Source organism: Anastrepha obliqua, chromosome 1 (assembly GCF_027943255.1).
Source record: "Anastrepha obliqua isolate idAnaObli1 chromosome 1, idAnaObli1_1.0, whole genome shotgun sequence".
Taxonomy (NCBI): domain Eukaryota; kingdom Metazoa; phylum Arthropoda; class Insecta; order Diptera; family Tephritidae; genus Anastrepha; species Anastrepha obliqua.
This window is the reverse complement of record NC_072892.1, coordinates 109180319-109200209: the sequence shown is the minus strand read 5'-3', so window position 1 is coordinate 109200209 and position 19891 is coordinate 109180319. Positions and strand designations below refer to the sequence as shown.

The 19891-nt window shown below is 35.2% G+C and overlaps 1 protein-coding gene across 1 annotated transcript in view; it reads right to left on the bottom strand.

Moving 5' to 3' along the window:
- The window catches only part of LOC129235694 (rho GTPase-activating protein 100F), a 71687-nt gene extending 57440 nt beyond the window's left edge, over positions 1–14247 (bottom strand). Inside the window, exon 1 of the mRNA XM_054869683.1 lies at positions 14194–14247. Coding sequence (XP_054725658.1) covers positions 14194–14247 — 54 coding nt within the window. The remainder of the gene's footprint in view (positions 1–14193) is intronic.
- Between the last annotated feature and the right edge of the window lie 5644 nt (positions 14248–19891).

Sequence of the window (19891 nt, the reverse complement as noted above, 5' to 3'; positions counted from 1 at the left end):
CAGTCTTATGGTTATTAATGGAATCAAATATATTTAACGAATTTTTATTTTATCTAAATCATAAAACGTTCAAATGAAGCTCAAAATATTTTTCCAGTTTAAAAAAAAGCAATGTGCTTTGATGCCGTGTCACGCATGCATAAAAGGGAAACAAAAGAGAGGACAACTATTGCGTTACGAATAATACAGTCCCATACGTCACTCGACATCGAAGCAATATTATTCATGTCTGTGTATATTCTATTCATTCGCGTGTATTTTCATTCCGTATACCTAATGTCCGTATAAGGGAAACACGCAAATATTGCATTTTTCACACTTACACAACGCACGCATACTTTTACCGATTTCTTTAAAACTTCACATAAACCATCTATGGACCAATACCAATGATCTGTGAAAGTTTGATTGAAATCGGTGAATGCGTTTAGGCGTGAATCGGCGACTAACGAACACAAAAAAACGTCTCCATTTTTATATATAAGACTAGCGGACCCTCTGCCTGCTTCGCTAGGCATATCAAAATTAGAAATGAATAATGAACACTCGATTTAAATTTACTCTATGTGTATTTATTCTTTTTTTACAATATAAAATTAATGTTAATTTTAAACTTAAACTCACGCAAAGCCTTTTCGTAAACTACATTTTTCGTTTTGCCCTGAGTTGTGGTAGAAATAAACAGAACTGATGGCTTTCCTACATGTGAACATGATACAAAATAATCCAACTCTTTTAAACACACAAACTAAGATCATTATTCATTTTGGTTTTTCCCCTCGTCAAAGCAGCACATAAGGTTGCATTATTTAATTATTACCTAATACAAACTTGTTCTCTTTTGAACAATGATAATATTACTATGTGAAATCAAGTAAATATGCATTTTTGTATTATATCCTGAGCATTTGTCTTCAGCGCTATACCAATGATCGAACACTTGGAGCATGAAATTTGCAGAAGTATTGTAACAGAAATCCCTGAGAGCGCTATTTTAGTTATACCTGCTTTTAGGCATTTATCTCGTAAACGTACGTTTGCCCATATAAAATTGTCTACCTAAATGCATGAAAAAAGTGTTAGCATAACTTTTTCGAGGATTTATTTTTTACATTTTGCTCGTTGGCTTTCGCGTTTTCTTTTCTTGGTTTTAGACTTTCACCACAAAAAAATTACGCAAACCCATGAACAAAGTTATAATAATACTCGTAGAAACCTGATTTTAATACTCGAGCTACCATCAAATTAACACATTTTATTTTTTAAAAGAACATTTATGGCGACTGTCGATCCATATTGATGGATTTCAAAAATGTATGTATTCAACCGCTGAATAATTTCGTATATTTTAAATCCATCTAAACTTTTACATTTGCGCATTTATATATACATATGTACATATGTATTTAACATTTAATTTAAGTAAACGTTTCAATATTTGTCCAAAAACCTTGAACTTCGAAAAATACAGGCTTATGCTTATTAATGGAATCAAATATATTTAACGAATTTTTATTTTATCTAAATCATAAAACGTTCAAATGAAGTTCAAAATATTTTTCCAGTTTAAAAAAAGCAATGTGCTTTGATGCCGTGTCACGCATGCATAAAAAGGAAAGAAAAGAGAGGACAACTATTGCGTTACGAATAATACAGTCGCATACGTCATTCGATATCGAAACAATGTTATTCATGTCTGTGTATATTCTATTCATTTGTGTGTATTCTCATTCCGTAAACGTAATGTCCGTATAAGGGAAACACGCAAATATTGCATTTTTCACACTTACACAATGCACGCATACTTTTACCGATTTCTTTAAAACTTCACATAAACCATCTATGGACCAATACCAATGATCTGTGAAAGTTTGATTGAAATCGGTGAATGCGTTTAGGCGTGAATCGGCGACTAACGAACACAAAAAAACGTCTCCATTTTTATATATAAGAATGTCCGTATAAGGGAAACACGCAAATATTGCATTTTTCACACTTACACAACGCACGCATACTTTTACCGATTTCTTTAAAACTTCACATAAACCATCTATGGACCAATACCAATGATCTGTGAAAGTTTGATTGAAATCGGTGAATGCGTTTAGGCGTGAATCGGCGACTAACGAACACAAAAAAACGTCTCCATTTTTATATATAAGATTCAATGATTTGCAAGCGTTGTTCGTTTGTAAGACGATTCATGGTTAAATTATAGACCAAACTGAAGATGTTTGACAGTGAAACAAAACACGAAACGTGCGTCAGCTGTTTAAACCAACTGTTTAAAAAGATAATAGCTAAAAAATCACCCGTTAGTTTATGTTATAGATAGAGCACAGGCTGCTGCGAATACGTAACGCACCCGCTACCTTACTCGAACTATACGTAGCGTTACAAATACTTCGGTCAAAACTACAAAGCCGCTAAAAAACGAATATGATGAGACAACTACATCGAAAGAAAAACAAATTCTTATATGGGATAAATGCTATGAAAAATTGCTATATTCTCCACCATCGGCTTCAGACGCAAGTGAGATTATAAAAGCCATTGGAGCACCAAAAGCCAATAAAGCGCCAGGGTCAGATAGCATCAATCTAGAACTCCTCGAGGCTGACCTTCAGGTATTTGCAACTGTGAAAAGATATCCAATAAGCTGAAGAAAGGTGTTATTACGCTTTTACCGAAGAAGGGTAATTTATCTAAATGGGAAAGCCTTCGTTGCTCTTAGGAACCAAGCGAAATATATATTGTATTCAACGTGAGACACTGCAAAAATAACTGCTCGGAATTTGGTTAAAAGGAAAAGAGGTACTATGCTCCGTGGAGGAGTGAAACAAGGAGATAAAAAATGTATAATTATGTAGCCTTTTCACAAAACTAAAAACTATTAAAGTCCGCTGTTGAAGCGACAGAGTTATGATGGTCCAAAATTTAGTTTTGATGCACATTTTTACTACTTTTAAATGTTCACCTATTTTATTTACAAATTTTTAAGGAAATATAAAACAACCCCTTTTTTTTGTACCGTGGTTCGATTGCCTTTTTTATAATCAACGATTGTCTTTTTTATAATTTAACGTCTTTCCGAATCATAATCGAATCATAGTGACATTGTTATCAAAGATATTAGGCGTCTCCGATTCACCACTTCTTTAGTCGCTATGTTTGGGCTCCCTGCTCTCTTTACGAAAACTTTGCATGTGGAAGCAACAAAAAAATTATTGGACAAGATTTGCATCTAGCGAGTATGGTTATACTTCATAAAGCTAGTATAACTCACTATATTCAATACTGCCCAATCTATTTTCTGTTCTTTCGATTATTAGATCGCGTTCATACAGAGCAATTTTTGTTGCTTCGACTCGTAACTTCTGGTTAAGGGAGAGACGATGAATAGAGAGAGGCACAGAGTTGCTTATGATGTGTCAACTTGCCTTGTATTCTCGTTCTCCTCAATGTTGTTGCTGGCTGTAGACTAAAAACTAAAACAATTGCAAGCAACGGAGTGGCCGTGTGTGAATATATTGGGTAACACAAGAGATTTCGAGTTTTGGCGATATTTTCTTCACCATTAGAAGTTTTGAAATTTGTGGGGATGATGTGAAGCTTACTATTTGGAAGCTTTAGTCTAGTCCTAAAGCAGACAGTAAAATCTTTTGTTCTCAATTATAGGAAACTTTTCGCTTTTCGGTTTCTTATCCGTTGACCCTGTTATTCCAGAAATATTTAGACAATGACATTTCCATTGATTCGTGGAAACTCTGCTCGTTTGCGCATATCTACAGATTAGTTAACGGGAATAATGTCGACAGCTAGAGATCTGTTGATAAGCTATAGTGCATTACAAAGCTAAAACATTCGATTTCATTCTTCCACCAAAGCTATTAAATCACGACGTATAGTAAGTTTATTTCTAACTGCCAACATGGTTCCATGTCCAGTATATCAGCTTTTACTAATTTAGTTCTAGCCACTAAAAATATTATTTTTGGTATAGTATTTAATAGTTATGCCCAGCTAGATGTAGGTTAAATTAGGTTATTGTGGTAGTCGACCAACTGTACGACCAACTCACTTACACCTTACAGGTCCGTTGTGATACCACTGTGCGACACGGAAATCTCATTTATTTTTCTTCGTGAAACCATTTATGCCTCTTTTGAAGCGCAGAATCGGTCCAATCCCTACGCCGGACAGCTCCATAAGAGAATTGATAAAGTATCTACCTAGAAAACCTGCTCTGATTTTAGCAAAGGCTGGACAATTGTAAAGAAAGTGCTCAACTTTTTCTTCCTCTTCCTCATCTCTACAACATCTATAATGTTCATGTGAGAAAACTTCTAGCCTGAAGGATTGCCTTCCAAATAGCCAATGAGCGGTTATACAAGCCACGACGTTCGAGATATCCTCTCTTAAAATTATAAGTAGTTCCTTTGTATTTTTCTTATTTATTTGCGGTGTTTGATCATTAGTTTGCTCGTGGCCAGAGATATCCTAATGGTACTTCTATCAGTGAGAAGTTGAAGAGTAATACCTTTCCTGGCTAACTCCTTGGCTTTACAATGTCCCTCAACATCTCTGTGCCTCGGAATCCAAATAAGGTAACTGTTGAATACGACATTAATATCATTTAGGGCTGCCCGGCATTTCGGTGCTACTTTTGATCTTAATATAGCCGCATTCATTAATTTAATGGCCGCCTGGATATCCGAGAATATATTTATTGTCGTCTAGCTTGGAACCATCTGTATAGAAATTTAACTCCACCTCCTTCTCCACGACTTTGGTGTTTGACTCTTTTCTTGATGGTATATTCGTCTTGAAGAGTCTGAGGAAGGTGCGTCTAGGAATAGAGTAGTCGCTTTATTATTTGTGAGTATTCCGAGTATGAAAAATAAAGGTGTGGCCAAACCACCGGTATTTATACATAGCACCATAAGTCTAGCCGCCGAGGCCGCGGCAACGTGTTTCGCTACAAAATTTATTGCAGGATAGTTGACTAACACCTCCAGCACTTTCTTAGGGTAGTCCTCAAAGCACCAGAGATGCCTAAAAAAGTTCTTACGACCTTGCTTATGATTTTAGGGTAACTCGCCTTTTGAGCAGATTACCTCCATTTTTAATTTCATATACAAATTAAAAATGGCCTAACTACAGAAGTATAAAGCACATGTCTAACACGAGGTGTTAACTACCATTTAATATCGACCTCTTTTTTGCTAGAGTGTAATACAACATTGGGCGGCCGCCGTAGCCGAATGGGTTGGTGCGCGACTACCATTCGGAATTCACAGAGAGAACGTCAGTTCGAATCTCGGTGAAACACCAAAATTAAGAAAAACATTTTTCTAATAGCGGTCGCCCCTCGGCATGCAATGGCAAACCTCCGAGTGTATTTCTGCCATGAAAAAGCTCCTCACAAAAATAACTGCCGTTCGGAGTCGGCTTGAAACTGTAGGTCCCTCCATTTGAGAAACAACATCAAGGCGCACACCACAAATAGGAGGAGGAGCTCGGCCAAACACCCAAAAAGGGTGTACGCGCCAATTATATTATATATATATATATAATACAACACTGACGTTCTTTTCTCTTTCCTTAGTATAAGGTTTTCGCGTGATGAGGAATCTCCACCCCCTTAAAAACTAGGGGAAAGATTATAGGAAGCCTATGTTTCTTTGTAAAGAGGGTTAGTTCAGTTTATCCGGGGTTTGGAATTCATAAATTGGAATCTCGTTGGAACAAATGTATTGATGTTCAGGGAGACTATACTGAACAATAAGGTGTATTTCAAACCATAAAATTGTGTTTTTCTTATCGAACGGCAACACTTATTGCACAACCTAGTATTTGACAAATTCACTTTGAATAAAATTGATTGACCAAAGAGTCCTCACCCTAACATGGGCAAATGGAAATTGCTAGGCCTACAGTCATTGCCTGCTGGAAACATTTACTTCTTATCAATTTTTGTTTACTATATTATTAATGGCAACGTTAACTGCAATGAGTTGAATAATCTCTTCCTAACTCCTTAATCCGCTACAATAATCTTAGAAATAATCGCATGTTTGTTCATGCAGCATGCAACAAAACCAATTATTCAATGAATGAACCTGCCATGTGATGTGGGCGAGTAATTACAGCAATATTTTAGGTTTTTGTGTTAATACTCAAAAATTCACTCCCACTTTATACTCAATATTTTTGTAACAGTTCACTAAGTCTGTAGACGGAAAATAAATAAATAAATACATAGTCGGGGTGTCCTGGTCCACTCTTAAGTTGCCCTGATTTTTTAATGTAGGTAATGCAAGCAGACATTCAACTTCTAATACATTTTTGTTACACACAAAGGTCAAGCTTAGCAAAACTAAGACAGCTACGTCAGGTAACTACGAGCAATACCAGCACCTCCATCAAACTTCGAAAAGAACTCTCCGAGCCATTTGATACCAAACGACATCAGAAGCAGGGTAACTCCCTGTCGGTGACTTCTTTAACCTGACGTTGCAGAAGACTGTGCGAGCCACAGAACTTAATCGTCGAGAATTACGAGGGTTCCATTATATATTTTGCGCCTTTGCGACACTACGTGTGATGAAAATTTTGATATTTTTTATCATAAACTTACATACAAAATTTTCAATTCAGTGAGTAGAAAAATTTATCTCGCCACAAAATGGAATTAACTCGTGAAAATTTTCTTTTATTGATCACACTTAGTCACTGTGAAACGCTGGTACAACGAGTTTCAATGCGTCCATCGATGTATGCAAGATGAATCTCATGAAGGCCGCCCAAAAACGGCTGTTGTGCCGGAAACGATCGATAATGTGCGTCAATTGTTAACGCAAGATCCTCTATATGCGATATAGAGGCATTCTTGGGCACTCAATATTACATAAGCTTTGAAGATTTATTTTCGTTACCAATTGCCCAGAAAAGCGCTGGTGTCGATTAATGTTAAGAAATGTAGCCGGGGTGGTTCTAAACACTTCAATGACATTGTAGCAGTGACGAATCTTGAATCTATGCATATGAGCTGGAAGCATAGCAGCAATCGGCAGTTTGGGTACCAAGACGAGCTTAATTCTACAAAAGTTGTTCGAGGAAAAAGCAACTCAAAGTAAATCGTCGCCTGTTTGGGAAGAGTTCAAAAATCTGGTCAAGTCGCAACTATACCACCAGAGAAACCTTAAACAGTCAATTCTTAGTGATGCGCAATCATTTGCTTGTAAGAAGTTCAGGGAGAATTAGGGAAAACCAACCATTCTTCAGCAAGGCTATGCGCGGTAACACGAATCGGCTCACGCAAGAGAGTTTTTGAGCACTCAAATACCGCCTTGCAGCGCTCATTTGGCTCATAATGATGTCATGTTGCTCCTAAACATCAAAAATAAAAGACTAGGTCAACGTTTTTCAAAACCTGAAGAAACTGTTAAAGCATTTAAGCAGCTCGATTCGGAGGTATGCAATTCTGAATGGTAAAAGTGCTTGGAATACTGGTTCAAACGAATGCCGAAGTGAAATAACTTCCAAACAGAATATTTTGAAAAACAATAGACATTTCTTATTACTTTACTGTGTTTTCATTATTGCGCGCAAAATATAGCAAAAGGCAACCTTCGTAAAAGAAATTATTTAAAAAAAATTACCTCAGATGGTAGAAGAGTTTAAAATCAAAGGGTTTCCATAAAACTGTTAAAAAATTCTATCAACATTGTCACAGTAATAAGATTTTTAGTCTTAAAGTATAAAAGCTTTTACAATTCCGATAGAAAAATTGTATGTATGTAAGTGCATTTGCATGAAAACGTTGAAAAATATTGTAATAATACAAAGTTGACGAAAACAAAATCAATAAGTTATGTATTGAAAATTCATGTCGACCGCATTTTGTAATTAGTTCTCGGAAAACAGGGATACTCAAGTTTTGTGACAGACACAGTTTATAAAGTAAATGCACCTCAATTTGGTTGGTGATTAATTCAAAGTTAGAATTCATTTGAACTCAAGGTATAATTTGAAATATGTACATTAACGCAGACTGAAGTGGCATACGCACATATATTCACAAATTCTTGAATGTATTATAATTATGCTAATGACTGAAGTGTCCCTGCAGTCAAGCCTACTAATTTTGAACTACTTTATTACCAGTATTACTTTGCACTTCTACTTTTACTTCGTTTTCTATCTCCTTTCAGTCGTAGCAACTGGTATTTTTAATATAGCAATGTCCTACAAAATATCAATTCTCAGTCGGAATGACTCAAGCACTATAGATTTCTGGGAATTGAAAATAGATATCTGCTTTTAGATTGGGCACTCTCCAAGACAGTTAATCCATACATTCAACCTGACACAGAAACCTGATATACAGAGGAGTTGAAGTTTGAGGATGGTAGAACTGGTGCGCGTGTCTTTATGTCTCTTTATGCCGAACTTTAAGAGATAGAGTGCCGTCTGCAGTTATTCCACAGTCTTTCAAGTAGATTAAAGAGATCAGTGGCATGGAAATTTATCTGTATTTTGTCAGACAGCCAGATCACCCTATAAGCACTGCAGTCTCACAATGACTGGAATGTTTCACTATCTTCACTACCCTAGAAGTAAGAAACACCGCTTTACTTAACTGGGTACCAGGACATAAATCTCATGACAGTGATGGAGAAACGGATTATCTAACGAAATTAGGTGCTGCATCAAAAGGTCTTACCAACTCTCACTCAATAATACATGGAATATTTCAGTCTTCGTTATCGTTTCAGGAAACTGAAATTAGTCTGTCAATCACCTGACGTTTTTGCGATCTGGGGCGTGCTGGGTGACGAAACACCAGAGCACATCCTCTGTGAATGTGCAGCCTTCGCAAAGATTAAAACTTATGCACTTTAGTGGTATGACTCTGAATTCATTGGTAATATGGAACAAAAAGTCCGAGCTAGTACTCAAATTAAAACAAAATCTAAAATATTATAACAATGAATTAAAAAAAGTAAAGCAGTTTTTATTTCAAAAGAAGTAGCTTAAGGGGTTATATACCTTGTGTTTTTCAAAAAAATCAAAATAAATTTTATTTCTTTATCGTAAAGTACAATCCCTTGAGAACATTTTCCAGCCAAAAATTTCATAGAGATCTGAGCAATAGATCGAAAGTTACAGCGTTTTAAATTGTGCGTCGTCACAACGTAACGTAACTAAACTTGAAACTTTAAACGCGATTATCTCAAAAACGTGTTTTTCCAAAAATGCTTTTGCGGTGGACGCGATTGCAAAAAAAGTATTCAACCGATTTTTATAATTTTTTTTTTAAATTGTTCGTAATTGATGTCGCCTCTTAGTGAACGATCAACTTTTTATGTATAAATTTTTATTTTGCAGATATGAATTTTTTAATGCCAATTTTAGGACTGTAGAAGTGGAGTTTTTTAAAAACATGTTCCTATTTTCACAAAAATCAAAATATTTAATATATTGATCGTTCACTAAGAAGATATAACCCTATACTAATGAAATCTTTTCGATTTTTTGATTTCAGTTGACTTGGTGGACTTGAATCGCGTCCACCGCAAGCCTCTTCCAAAAAAAGGGTCTTGGGGGAAAACGCCATAACTCCGCCATTTTTAAATATTTTTACACAAACAAAGCCTTTTTTTTCTTTAAACATTGTAATATCCAATAATAAAAACTTTTATACAATAAAATTATTGCTACATATCTTTAAAAAAAACCCAACTTTCGCTAATTTCACCGGACCACAAGGTATATAACCCCTTAAGTTAGAAGCCCTGAAAGAATAATTTTTTATAAAATAATAATTTTCTTGCAAACAAAATTCCTGGAAAAAATATTATAGTTTAACGAAATTCTGCAGCAGTTTGGTCGCCAAGATCATTCAATTTGAAGTCTTAGAACTATTTCCTGTCGAACCAACACAATTAAAGAAGTTATGTAAAAACGCGGGGAGAATTGAAGCTCTAAAAGATACATTGGGCGTAAAATTTCCTAGTTAGAGAGCCAACTACGCCTAAGTGTAAACAAAATGTTCACCAAAAGAATCGAGAAGTGTTAGCGTACATGCGGAGGCCACTTGGAAATTATCATTTATCATTGACATGCCATCTGTGTTTAATTTAAATTTAATAATGAAGTGCTAAAAAATATTGAATATAATAGTTAATCTTTGGTTACACATACATAACTCGTACTTGCGCGATTCAGAGCAATAGACAGCTGAAAGGATTTTGTAGTAGAATTTATACGAGCATTACTTCTCCTATTAATAATTAATTAACACCAATTGGCACGTACACCCTTTTTGGGTTTTTGGCCGAGCTCCTCCTCCTATTTGTGGTGTGCGTCTTGATGTTGTTCCACAAATGGAACGACTCCGAACGGCAGATATTTTTATGAGGATATTTTTCATGGCAGAAATACACTCGGAGGTTTGCCATTGCCTGCCGAGTGGCGACCGCTATTAGGAAAATGTTTTTCTTAATTTTGGTGTTTCTCGGAGACTCGAACCTACGTTCTCTCTGTGTATTCCGAATGGTAGTCACGCACCAACCCATTCGGCTACGGCGGCCACCATACTCCACTAAAATGTCGAAGTATGCAGCTTTGGCCATAGAACTTAAACGGATGTAAATACAAAGCGAGGGAAGTGAATATAATACCAATAATAATATCTTCCACGGAATTAGTGCCTAAGCATCTAATTAAAAATTTGAAGAAGTATGACTGCCAACACCTTTTAGAAGACATGCAGAAGTCAACCATACCGGACACATGTGCAATAGGGCGTAGAACTTGGACTACGCTCCACCAGAGCACAATCCCTTGAAAATTTTATCCGGGATGTGTAATCTTCGGCAATAGCCGAGATGGATTAAGCTCAAAAATAAAGTAAAATAACATAAAATAAAATAAAATAAAATAATAAATAGTTGCTAAAACTATATCTGGAATAATCACTAACAAACATTTTGAGAACAATCAACACAAATAGAAGCCAAAACACTCCAGATCAACTGACAAGAGTAATAAACCGAAGTGGTTGATAAGACTCGATAGGAACATTGAAGAGCACCGCCGAAAAATAGGAAAAATAACAGCATTGGTGGGTGGAAACACCTCCGGACGATTGAAACGCCAAGTCCTCAAAATATGTAAAAACTTTAATACTCACTCGAAGTTCGAAATTAATGAAGAAATGCCCAAGCGTACGCTCGATACGCTCAAGCAAAAATTAAGAACGCTAACCACCAGAAGAGAAAAATATAGCATGTCTATGAAACGCAAGCAACATAATCGTATGTTTGAAAGCAATTAAAAGCTATTTTTACGACAATTAAAACAAACCACGAACGTTCAAAGGCAGACGCCACAGGCATCAATGGATGAATTTAGATCATACTGGTCGTCTATTTGGTCCAAACCTCAGAAATACAACACCTCGGCAAGCTGGATAGCAGAAGTTAGAGAAAAGTACTCAAGTATCCCAATACCTAGTTTCTCAGCCGTAACACCTGAAGAGGTTGCGAAAGTTGCTCGAAGGCTTCACAATTGGAAAACTCCAGGCTGCGACAACTTGCATGCTTACTGGTTCAAAAAGCTCACATGTATACACGACAAACTTGCAGCCCTCTTCACCAAGATAATAACCGCCGAAGAAGAATTGCCAAATTTTGCAACGCTTGGTACGACATATATGATTCCAAAATGTGATGAAGTCAACGACCCTTCAAAATTCAGGCCCATCAACTGTCTGCCAGTTATTTGCAAAATACTTACGTCGTGCATAACTAACATCTTTTATGAGCATATCGAAACACATCATCTGATTGCAGAAGAGCAGAAACGATGTATACGTGCATCACAAGTTGTAAAGAGCAACTGATTATAGATCAAGTTGTCCCTGGGCAATATAAACAGAAGAACAGAAACCTCTATGCAGCTTATATTGACTGGATGAAAGCATTCGATTCGGTTCCACACTCCTGGCTTATTGAAGTACTTCGTATTTACAACTTCAATTCCAATATCATACTCTTTCTAGAAAAAGTTATGCAACGCTGGAGGACAAGAATAAAAATACCTGGCCCGGAAAGCTCTCAATACACAACCGAAATAAACATTCGAAATGGCATCTTTCAAGGTGACTCGTTGAGTCCGCTCTGGTTTGTTCTCAGCATGAACCCCTTAAGTCACATCCTGAATGAGACACGACATGGGTTTGTATTAAAACACGGACAGTCGGAAGATTCCGACTGAGCCATCTTTTTTGCGTAGATAATTTGAAACTCTACGCCAGCAATTCCAAACATCTAGATAAGTTTTTGAGATGTGTGACATTAAAATGCCTATTGGACTTGATAAATGCCGAAAGATCACAATAGTTAAAGGTAAAGTGGTTTCTCGACATGTAACTGCGGAAAGTAGTGGACTCGACATAACAGAAATGGAGCCAGGGGAGGTATACAAGTATCTTGGAGTTATGCAAAGCAGCAGCATAAATACGATGCAAATGAGGAAAAATGTGATAGCAGAATTTGAAAGGCGCCTTCACGCTGTCTGTAAAACCCAACTTAATGGGAAAAACCAAATCCACGCTATTAATTCATTTGTCGTCCCGGTGGTATCGTATAGCTTCGGAATTGTAAAATGGTCATCTACTGAAATAGAAAATCTACAACGAATAATACGTACAATTATGACTAAATACAAGTCACGTCACCCAAAAAGCTCTGTCGTTCGAATGATGCTACCTATAAAAGCGGGAGGCAGAGGACAGATTGATGTTGGAACACTGCATGACAAACTTATCTTGAACATAAGAGCATATTTTCAACATAAGTGCTCCCAATCCGATCTGCACAAGGCTGCAAGTGCTGCGGATGATAATTATACCCCACTTCGGATGAATCAACCCTACGAAATCAGGAACGCAACCACAATAGATGAAAAAATCCAAAGATGGTCTGAAATGGCTGTCCACGGCGTATATCGAAAAGACTTGCTGAGCCCACATGTCGACCAAAAATTGTCGCACTTATGGCTTACCAACATGTCGATATTTGCCGAAACGGAGGGTACCATTTTCGCCATACAAGATGGTGTGATTCCAACGAGAAATTACATTAAATACGTAATGCGAGATCCAAATGCCGCTGCAGACAGATGTCGAAGATGCAATAGTCGAAGTGAGACATTAGACCACGTGCTAGCGGGATGCACCACACTGGCAAACTCTATGTACCTGAAGCGACATAATGACATCGCGAAAATAATTCATCTAAAACTGACGCAGATGTACAACTTCAATCCAAGCAAAATACCGTACTTCAGATACACCCCAGAACCTGTTCAAGAAGACTCCAACTACCTTCTATATTACGACCGAACAATTTTAACAAATGCCACAAGAGACCACAATAGGCCAGATATTTTCCTTATTGATAAATCTCAAGCGACTGGTTATATAGTTGATATTGCTGTTCCTCTAAACAGAAACATGCAAAAAACATATGCAGAAATAATATCCAAATATTCTGACTTAGGCATTGATGTCAAACGCCAGTGGAACCTAAGGAAGGTGTACATACTACCAATTATCATCTCAGCCCAGCTTGTCATATAGTCCGAAACTTTTCACAGTAAACGCTTTTCTTGTTTGTAAATTTGTTACCTATTTTATAAAAACTTATATACATGTATTTATTTGTAATATTTTGTACCTGTTATAAATTATTGACTTGCAGCTAAGCTGTCGCCAATTAATGTGAATCACTCCTTTTTTGGGATGCAATAAATAAAAAATCAAATAAAATACAATAAAATAAAAATATTTAAATTAAAAGAAACACAAAAAGGAAAAGTACCAATAATATATATATATTTTGTTTTTTACTTCTACGTCTATTATTTTAATGTTTGTTCAAGGCTCCGATTTGTTCCGTTTTTAGCAAATAGCAAACAAAAAATAAAAATAAAAGAAGTAAAAATAATATTTTTTTACTTGTACATCCACTTTTTTGAATATTTGTTTTAGGATCTAATTTTTCCTCTTTTTTAATTTAAGGAGGATATCAATTATCAATATTATTAAAATTAGCAATATAGCTTTATACTTTTTATTTTTTTTCTTTTTACTTTTTATTTCAAATCAGTTTTACAACTTACTTTTCGGTGGCTGCTCCTAGTCAGAAAGCATCCAGTGGTTGCGCTATCACACATCAAAAATATTTTCTCCGATTGAAGATTCCCCTTTTGCCAAACAAAAAATCACAATCCAATTCAAAATAATTGTCTAAGATTCTGCGTTGTCGCTGCTATTGCTCGTTTAGGGCAAATAGTCTGATGAGTTGCAAAGCGCAAGCAATCAAATGTCTGTATATGTATGTGGAAACTGTAGTATATCGAAAATTTCGCGCGCAATGTGAGTATCGCATTTCTTTTCTTTCTCTTTATCCTTATACTTTGCTTCGTTTATTCCATATACTGCCAGAATTCGATCCAGACGCCAACGACCGCTTACGCTATAATCCTTATCCCAAATGATTTCACACGCACTTTTTTACATTACACTTTTTGGTTATCATCTTTGTTGAGGACGCTTTTTCATTTTTCTTTTTCACTCTCACTCTGTCTCTCTCTCTCTCTCTTCTCTCTTTTTCTGTCTTGCTTATGCGCTTGCTACTTGTTTGTTATATCTGCGAACTCCGTGGCGTATACTGAATTTTCATTCTATAAACATATATGTGTGTGTGTGTGGGTGTATGCAAGCACATGGATGTGGGCATGTAGGTGAGTATTCTCTTTCACTTCAAAGTTTATATGTATGCTTTTTCATTAGGATTATTTTCAATTTCAGTTATGTAGGACGGATTTCGTTGTTTTCTTATGTTTACCTCTTAGATTTTTCGTTTGCTTTGAACTTTTTGGTGAGTATTCCTTAACTGGTGACGGTAGGTCGTTGGTGGTCGTTCACAGTTGCCCACGCACTTATCCATATAAAACCAAGTGGGGTACACCCAACAAAATATATACATAAGCGTGTAAGTATATTCTGAAATTTGTTTAGGTTACAAGCACAAACGTGGAAAAAAGTCACGTTTCGAAAATATCTCATTTCATTATCATCATTCAGCATAATTTTCTTTCTTTCTTCTTCTTATCGCGAAAATAATTGGATTTGCGTAGGTTGCGATTGTCTTTATGTAAAATATTTTAATTTCATTTACACTTATCTGTTTTATTAACCTTTTTCTAAATAAAGATTTTTAATACATTTAATTTTTTTGCTTTTCGTTGTGACTTTTGTACCTTTGATATTATTTTAAGGAAAATTATTAAAATTACGTCCCACACAAAGCGAACTGAAGTCTTCGTTTTGCTATTATATGTTAATATTACTTCCCGCACACACACATATACACGCAAACACAACACATTCAAGAGTAAGGTGATTTTATAAGGTGATTCTATTGTTTGTTCAGTCAAAGGAAAAATTTTTTTTTTCTCTAATCATTTCACTCACTCCACCTTCGCCGTTCAATTAATGTTTGTCTGTTCTTTCGCCTATCGCACCGATATACAATACCTTATCATCTAATTAAATTTTATGCATATATACAATGTAATTCCATTCAAAATTTCGCAACCTCATGCAACCATCATCCAGTTCATCAAAATCGTACATAGCTATGAAAAGGAGTATGTATGTGGCTGGGGTGCAAAGGGTACGCCAACGACTGTTTTCCTTTTAAACTTCATGCTTATATTTTGTCTGGGAACTGTTTCTTGCGTTAAAAGTAGCAAAAACTCTCACGCTATTTGAAGAACATTCCCATACATTGGAACTTACAATAATTACTACGTATATGCCGTGGTGGGCGAGTATTGAACAGAATTTTCGAATGCGGTTCATTTTCATCTCTACAGCTATGCTAAAAAACCAAATTGCTGCGAAAAAAAGTCAATGTACCCACGGAGATTCATAGTTTTATGCCGGTTTCAAAGAAGAGGCACCGTAGGTCTTCTTTCTTTAGAAAATTCTGCTCGAAGCGCAATTTGATTATGGGCCCATAACACTGCGTTACAAAAACGAACTTTTTTTCTGTCCTATGAACCACTATGAGTTTAAGGGGTAACACCACTGTAGAAATTTCAAAAAATTGATTTTTTTTTTATAAGCTTAAAAAATTCTTTGAACCTTTTAAAATACAGAACAAAAAGTTTTATACGTTACCGAAGTCTATTTCATAAATATTTTAAGCTTTTAACCAAGCGTTAGTGACTGCTACCTAACGACTTCTCCAAATTTTCAAACTTTAAACGCGTTTTTCTCAAAACACGTTTTCTGAAATTGGCACGCAGCATAACTCAAACAATTTTAAATATTTTTAATCAGGATTTTCACTACATCTGTATAATAACCTTCTTAAGAGAAGAGCGTAGGGGATTTTCGATAGATTAATTTAAACGATTGTTATAATTATTTAAGTGCCGTTTTTTTAGTCCAAAATAGAGTTTTTTTCTTCAAATGCTTGCTAATTCCACAAAAATAAATATTTTTTAAATCCCCTACGTGTTTCTCTAGCTATTCTTATCTAGATTAAGAAAAAATAAATTTCCTTGTTCCAGATTAAAATTTGCACCCTCTGTGCTGCGTGCCGCGGAGCTCCTTCAAGTGAAACCACATTACAAAAATGTCTCCAATACCGCCATTTTGTAAAATTTTTCGATCAAACTTTGTAGTTTTGTATTTTAATATATAAGTAATAACTTCCCAAACCAGAGTGATTGTTTTCCCTTTCTTTCTATACAAAAAAATTCTTTAAAAATCGTGTTTATTTTACGCGTGTAGAGTGGTGTTACCCCTTAAGTCTTTCTGCACATCTGAGACCGGTTACATTTACTAAAGCATACACATGCTCGTATATGCCGCACATAGCCGGCATAACTGGCAAGCATTCTGGTTCATCAACTGGTAAAGGTGGTAGAAGTCAAACTAGTTCGACAGTGACTAGAACTGTACCAGTTGTAAAATGAAATGAATGAATTGTAGAGTTGTATGTGAAAGAAGCATTCTGCAATTATGTTTGCTGTTTTTATTGTTGTTGTGTTTCTAAAAAGCAATATTTAATACTGTTTTTATGTTACTTCCAGAATAATTCAAAAATTTAAATATGTATGCAGTGTTTTTTTAATATCTAATAAAATCAAATTAAGTCGAACAATGAGTTATAGTATATCATTTTAATTAGCAATGAACTATTTTCAAACGTTTACATATCAATTTTTCTTTTCAACTTTTCAGAATAAATAATAATTTTAAAATTTTTTTTTCTATAAATCAAACTAAGTCGAAAAACTAGTTTCGATATTAGAAACGATTTTGTATACCATTTTAATTCACGACTAAATATTGTTTCAACTTTGATTTGTCAATTTTTATTTACTTTTTAACTCGTCCAAAACCGGTGATTTTCGACGCAAATTGGACTATTTGTTTTTTTTTTTTTTGTTGCCTATACTGTGAACTACTTTATTAACTGTTATATTTCTGATGCATAGCCTGAATATTAACATTTCACAGGGCATCGCAATGTTAAAAATACGAGTTGCTTGCACTGAAAAAAGATAGAAGGCGAACCACTACAGCTGCAAAGCTAACTCGTAGCAAAATAAGTCAAAACTAGTGGATTTCACTGCATGGTAGCTCCTCGCATTTATGTAGCTTCATACATATACACGCATACATATCCATACATCCATTCACAAAATCTCACAACTTTTTTCGTTTCTTAAACTGAAAGGATTAAGCGGTGACTGTATGGAAATGAGAAAAAATTTACTTATGTACGTAAAAAAATTACGCCAGACATTTTTTGGCTGATTCAAAGCAGGTGAATAGAGACTCACTTTCTTATTTATTTATTTTTGTTTTGTGTGAGACCTTCATCTAATGGGGCTATTTTGGGTCGACCCAAGTATTTGTGTCACCTAAAAGAAGAATTAATTTCTTTACTTTTGCTTACACTATCCGCAGAATTTCATAGGAAATAAATGGCATCACAGCATTTTATAAATTCCTTCGAATTTTTAGTTATTCCCCCAAGCACAGTTTTTTTTCAGTTACTGTTATTTTTGGTCTGTTTTTCTCATATATATTACATACTACTGAGCAATTCCAATATATTTTCTAATAGCTTATTAAAGTTTGCTAAAGGTGCAAAACATCCCTCTAAGATTCTTTCTTCTCTTAAGGCTTTTTTCTTAGTACGAATACGTGAGCAGAAATTATTTATTTCTGTTCAAACAGAGCAAGCAGAGTCAACGTAATTACTTCATTAAGTAATGCCCGATTAGTATAAATGGCCAAAGAGTTTGTCAATAGCTTCAACTCTACATACTGCGTCCTTTGTAGGACGTGAGCTTGGCAGCTTAGCCTACTGAAAGCTTAAAAAATTTCAAAATTCCCTCTAAACTATCTCTCACAGCGGAAAAGTAAACTGCATCTTCTAAGATCACCATACGCGGCCCGCCCAAATCGGGAGGATGACAATGCCTAATACCATAAGTCTCTTCAGAGTCACTATATGGCTTGGCAAGCTAAAACACCAAACCGAGCTAACAAAGTGGCTCTTCATTTTTGGCCTAGTGCATCGTTTCCATTAATAGTAGCCATTCCTACCTATTTACTTGCCTACTCGAACGTGCACGTCTATCTCAATTCCCAGAACTTGTGGACATAAGGAAGCACAATAAAAGTAGAAGCGAAAACATTTTTTAGAGCTGAAAAATGTATGCATCACTCATGTTTTACAAAATTTTGCGGTAATTAAGGTCTCCTTTGTTTTTTCTCTTTGTACTGTAGGTAAAGGCATACACAAAATATAATACTATTGCACTCAGGCAAACTTGCAAATTGCTGTGTGAGTAGGTGTCGTGCAAGCACTTTGATATTTTCATACTACTTGGTTTCGCATGAAAAGGCTGTGTTATGACCTGCAGCTTAAGAAGGAGTGAGATGAGTGAAGTAAAAAAGTTGTGAGAATATAGTTTGGTGGGCCCTTTGCTGTTAGTTGACAACAAAAGTTTTTAATGTATATGTTTAGTGTTCATTAACTACTTGAAAGTCACTATGAAACGCTGAGAAATTGGAAGAAAAAATAAAAATAAAAAAACAATATGATAAAAAAATATTAAATAAAATGTAATAAAAAAATAAACAAACAAAAAAAAACAAAACCATAGTATACTAACATAGAAAAAATGAAGTAAATTATAGTAGAATAAAACAGACTAAAATAAAAAAATAAAACATAAAAAAAATTAAAATGTAATACATATAAACTTTCAATATAAAAATAATCGAAAATAAGGAATTAAGTTAATTAAACTGAAATAAATAAAATTAAACGAAATAGCAAAATAAATATAAAATATATCTATAAATAAAATAAAGAAGTGTGAAATGAAATAAGAAATAAATAAAGCAAAAAGAGAAGAATTATTTAAAAAATAAAAACACAATAAAATAATAGTATAAAATAAAGAGGTTAATAAAAAGAAAATAAACAAAAAATTTATTTAAATAAAACAAAAGGAAAATCAAATAAAATAAGATAAAATGAAACTAAATCAAGCAAATAAGGAATAAAGTAGGTTAGGTTAGATTAGGCTTGTTGGCAACAAGCCACGCATATACCGTTTGGTCCCTAGCGATACCAGATGGAGACCGACCTCTATGAATACCGAAAGTAAACATCATGTAGGATGTCAGCGCTTCTGGCGAATCTAAGCAGCGCTGGGAGATCAGCCTTTGAGACGTCCTCCAGACCCTCAAACAATGGGGCTCCGAGGCATTTTAGAC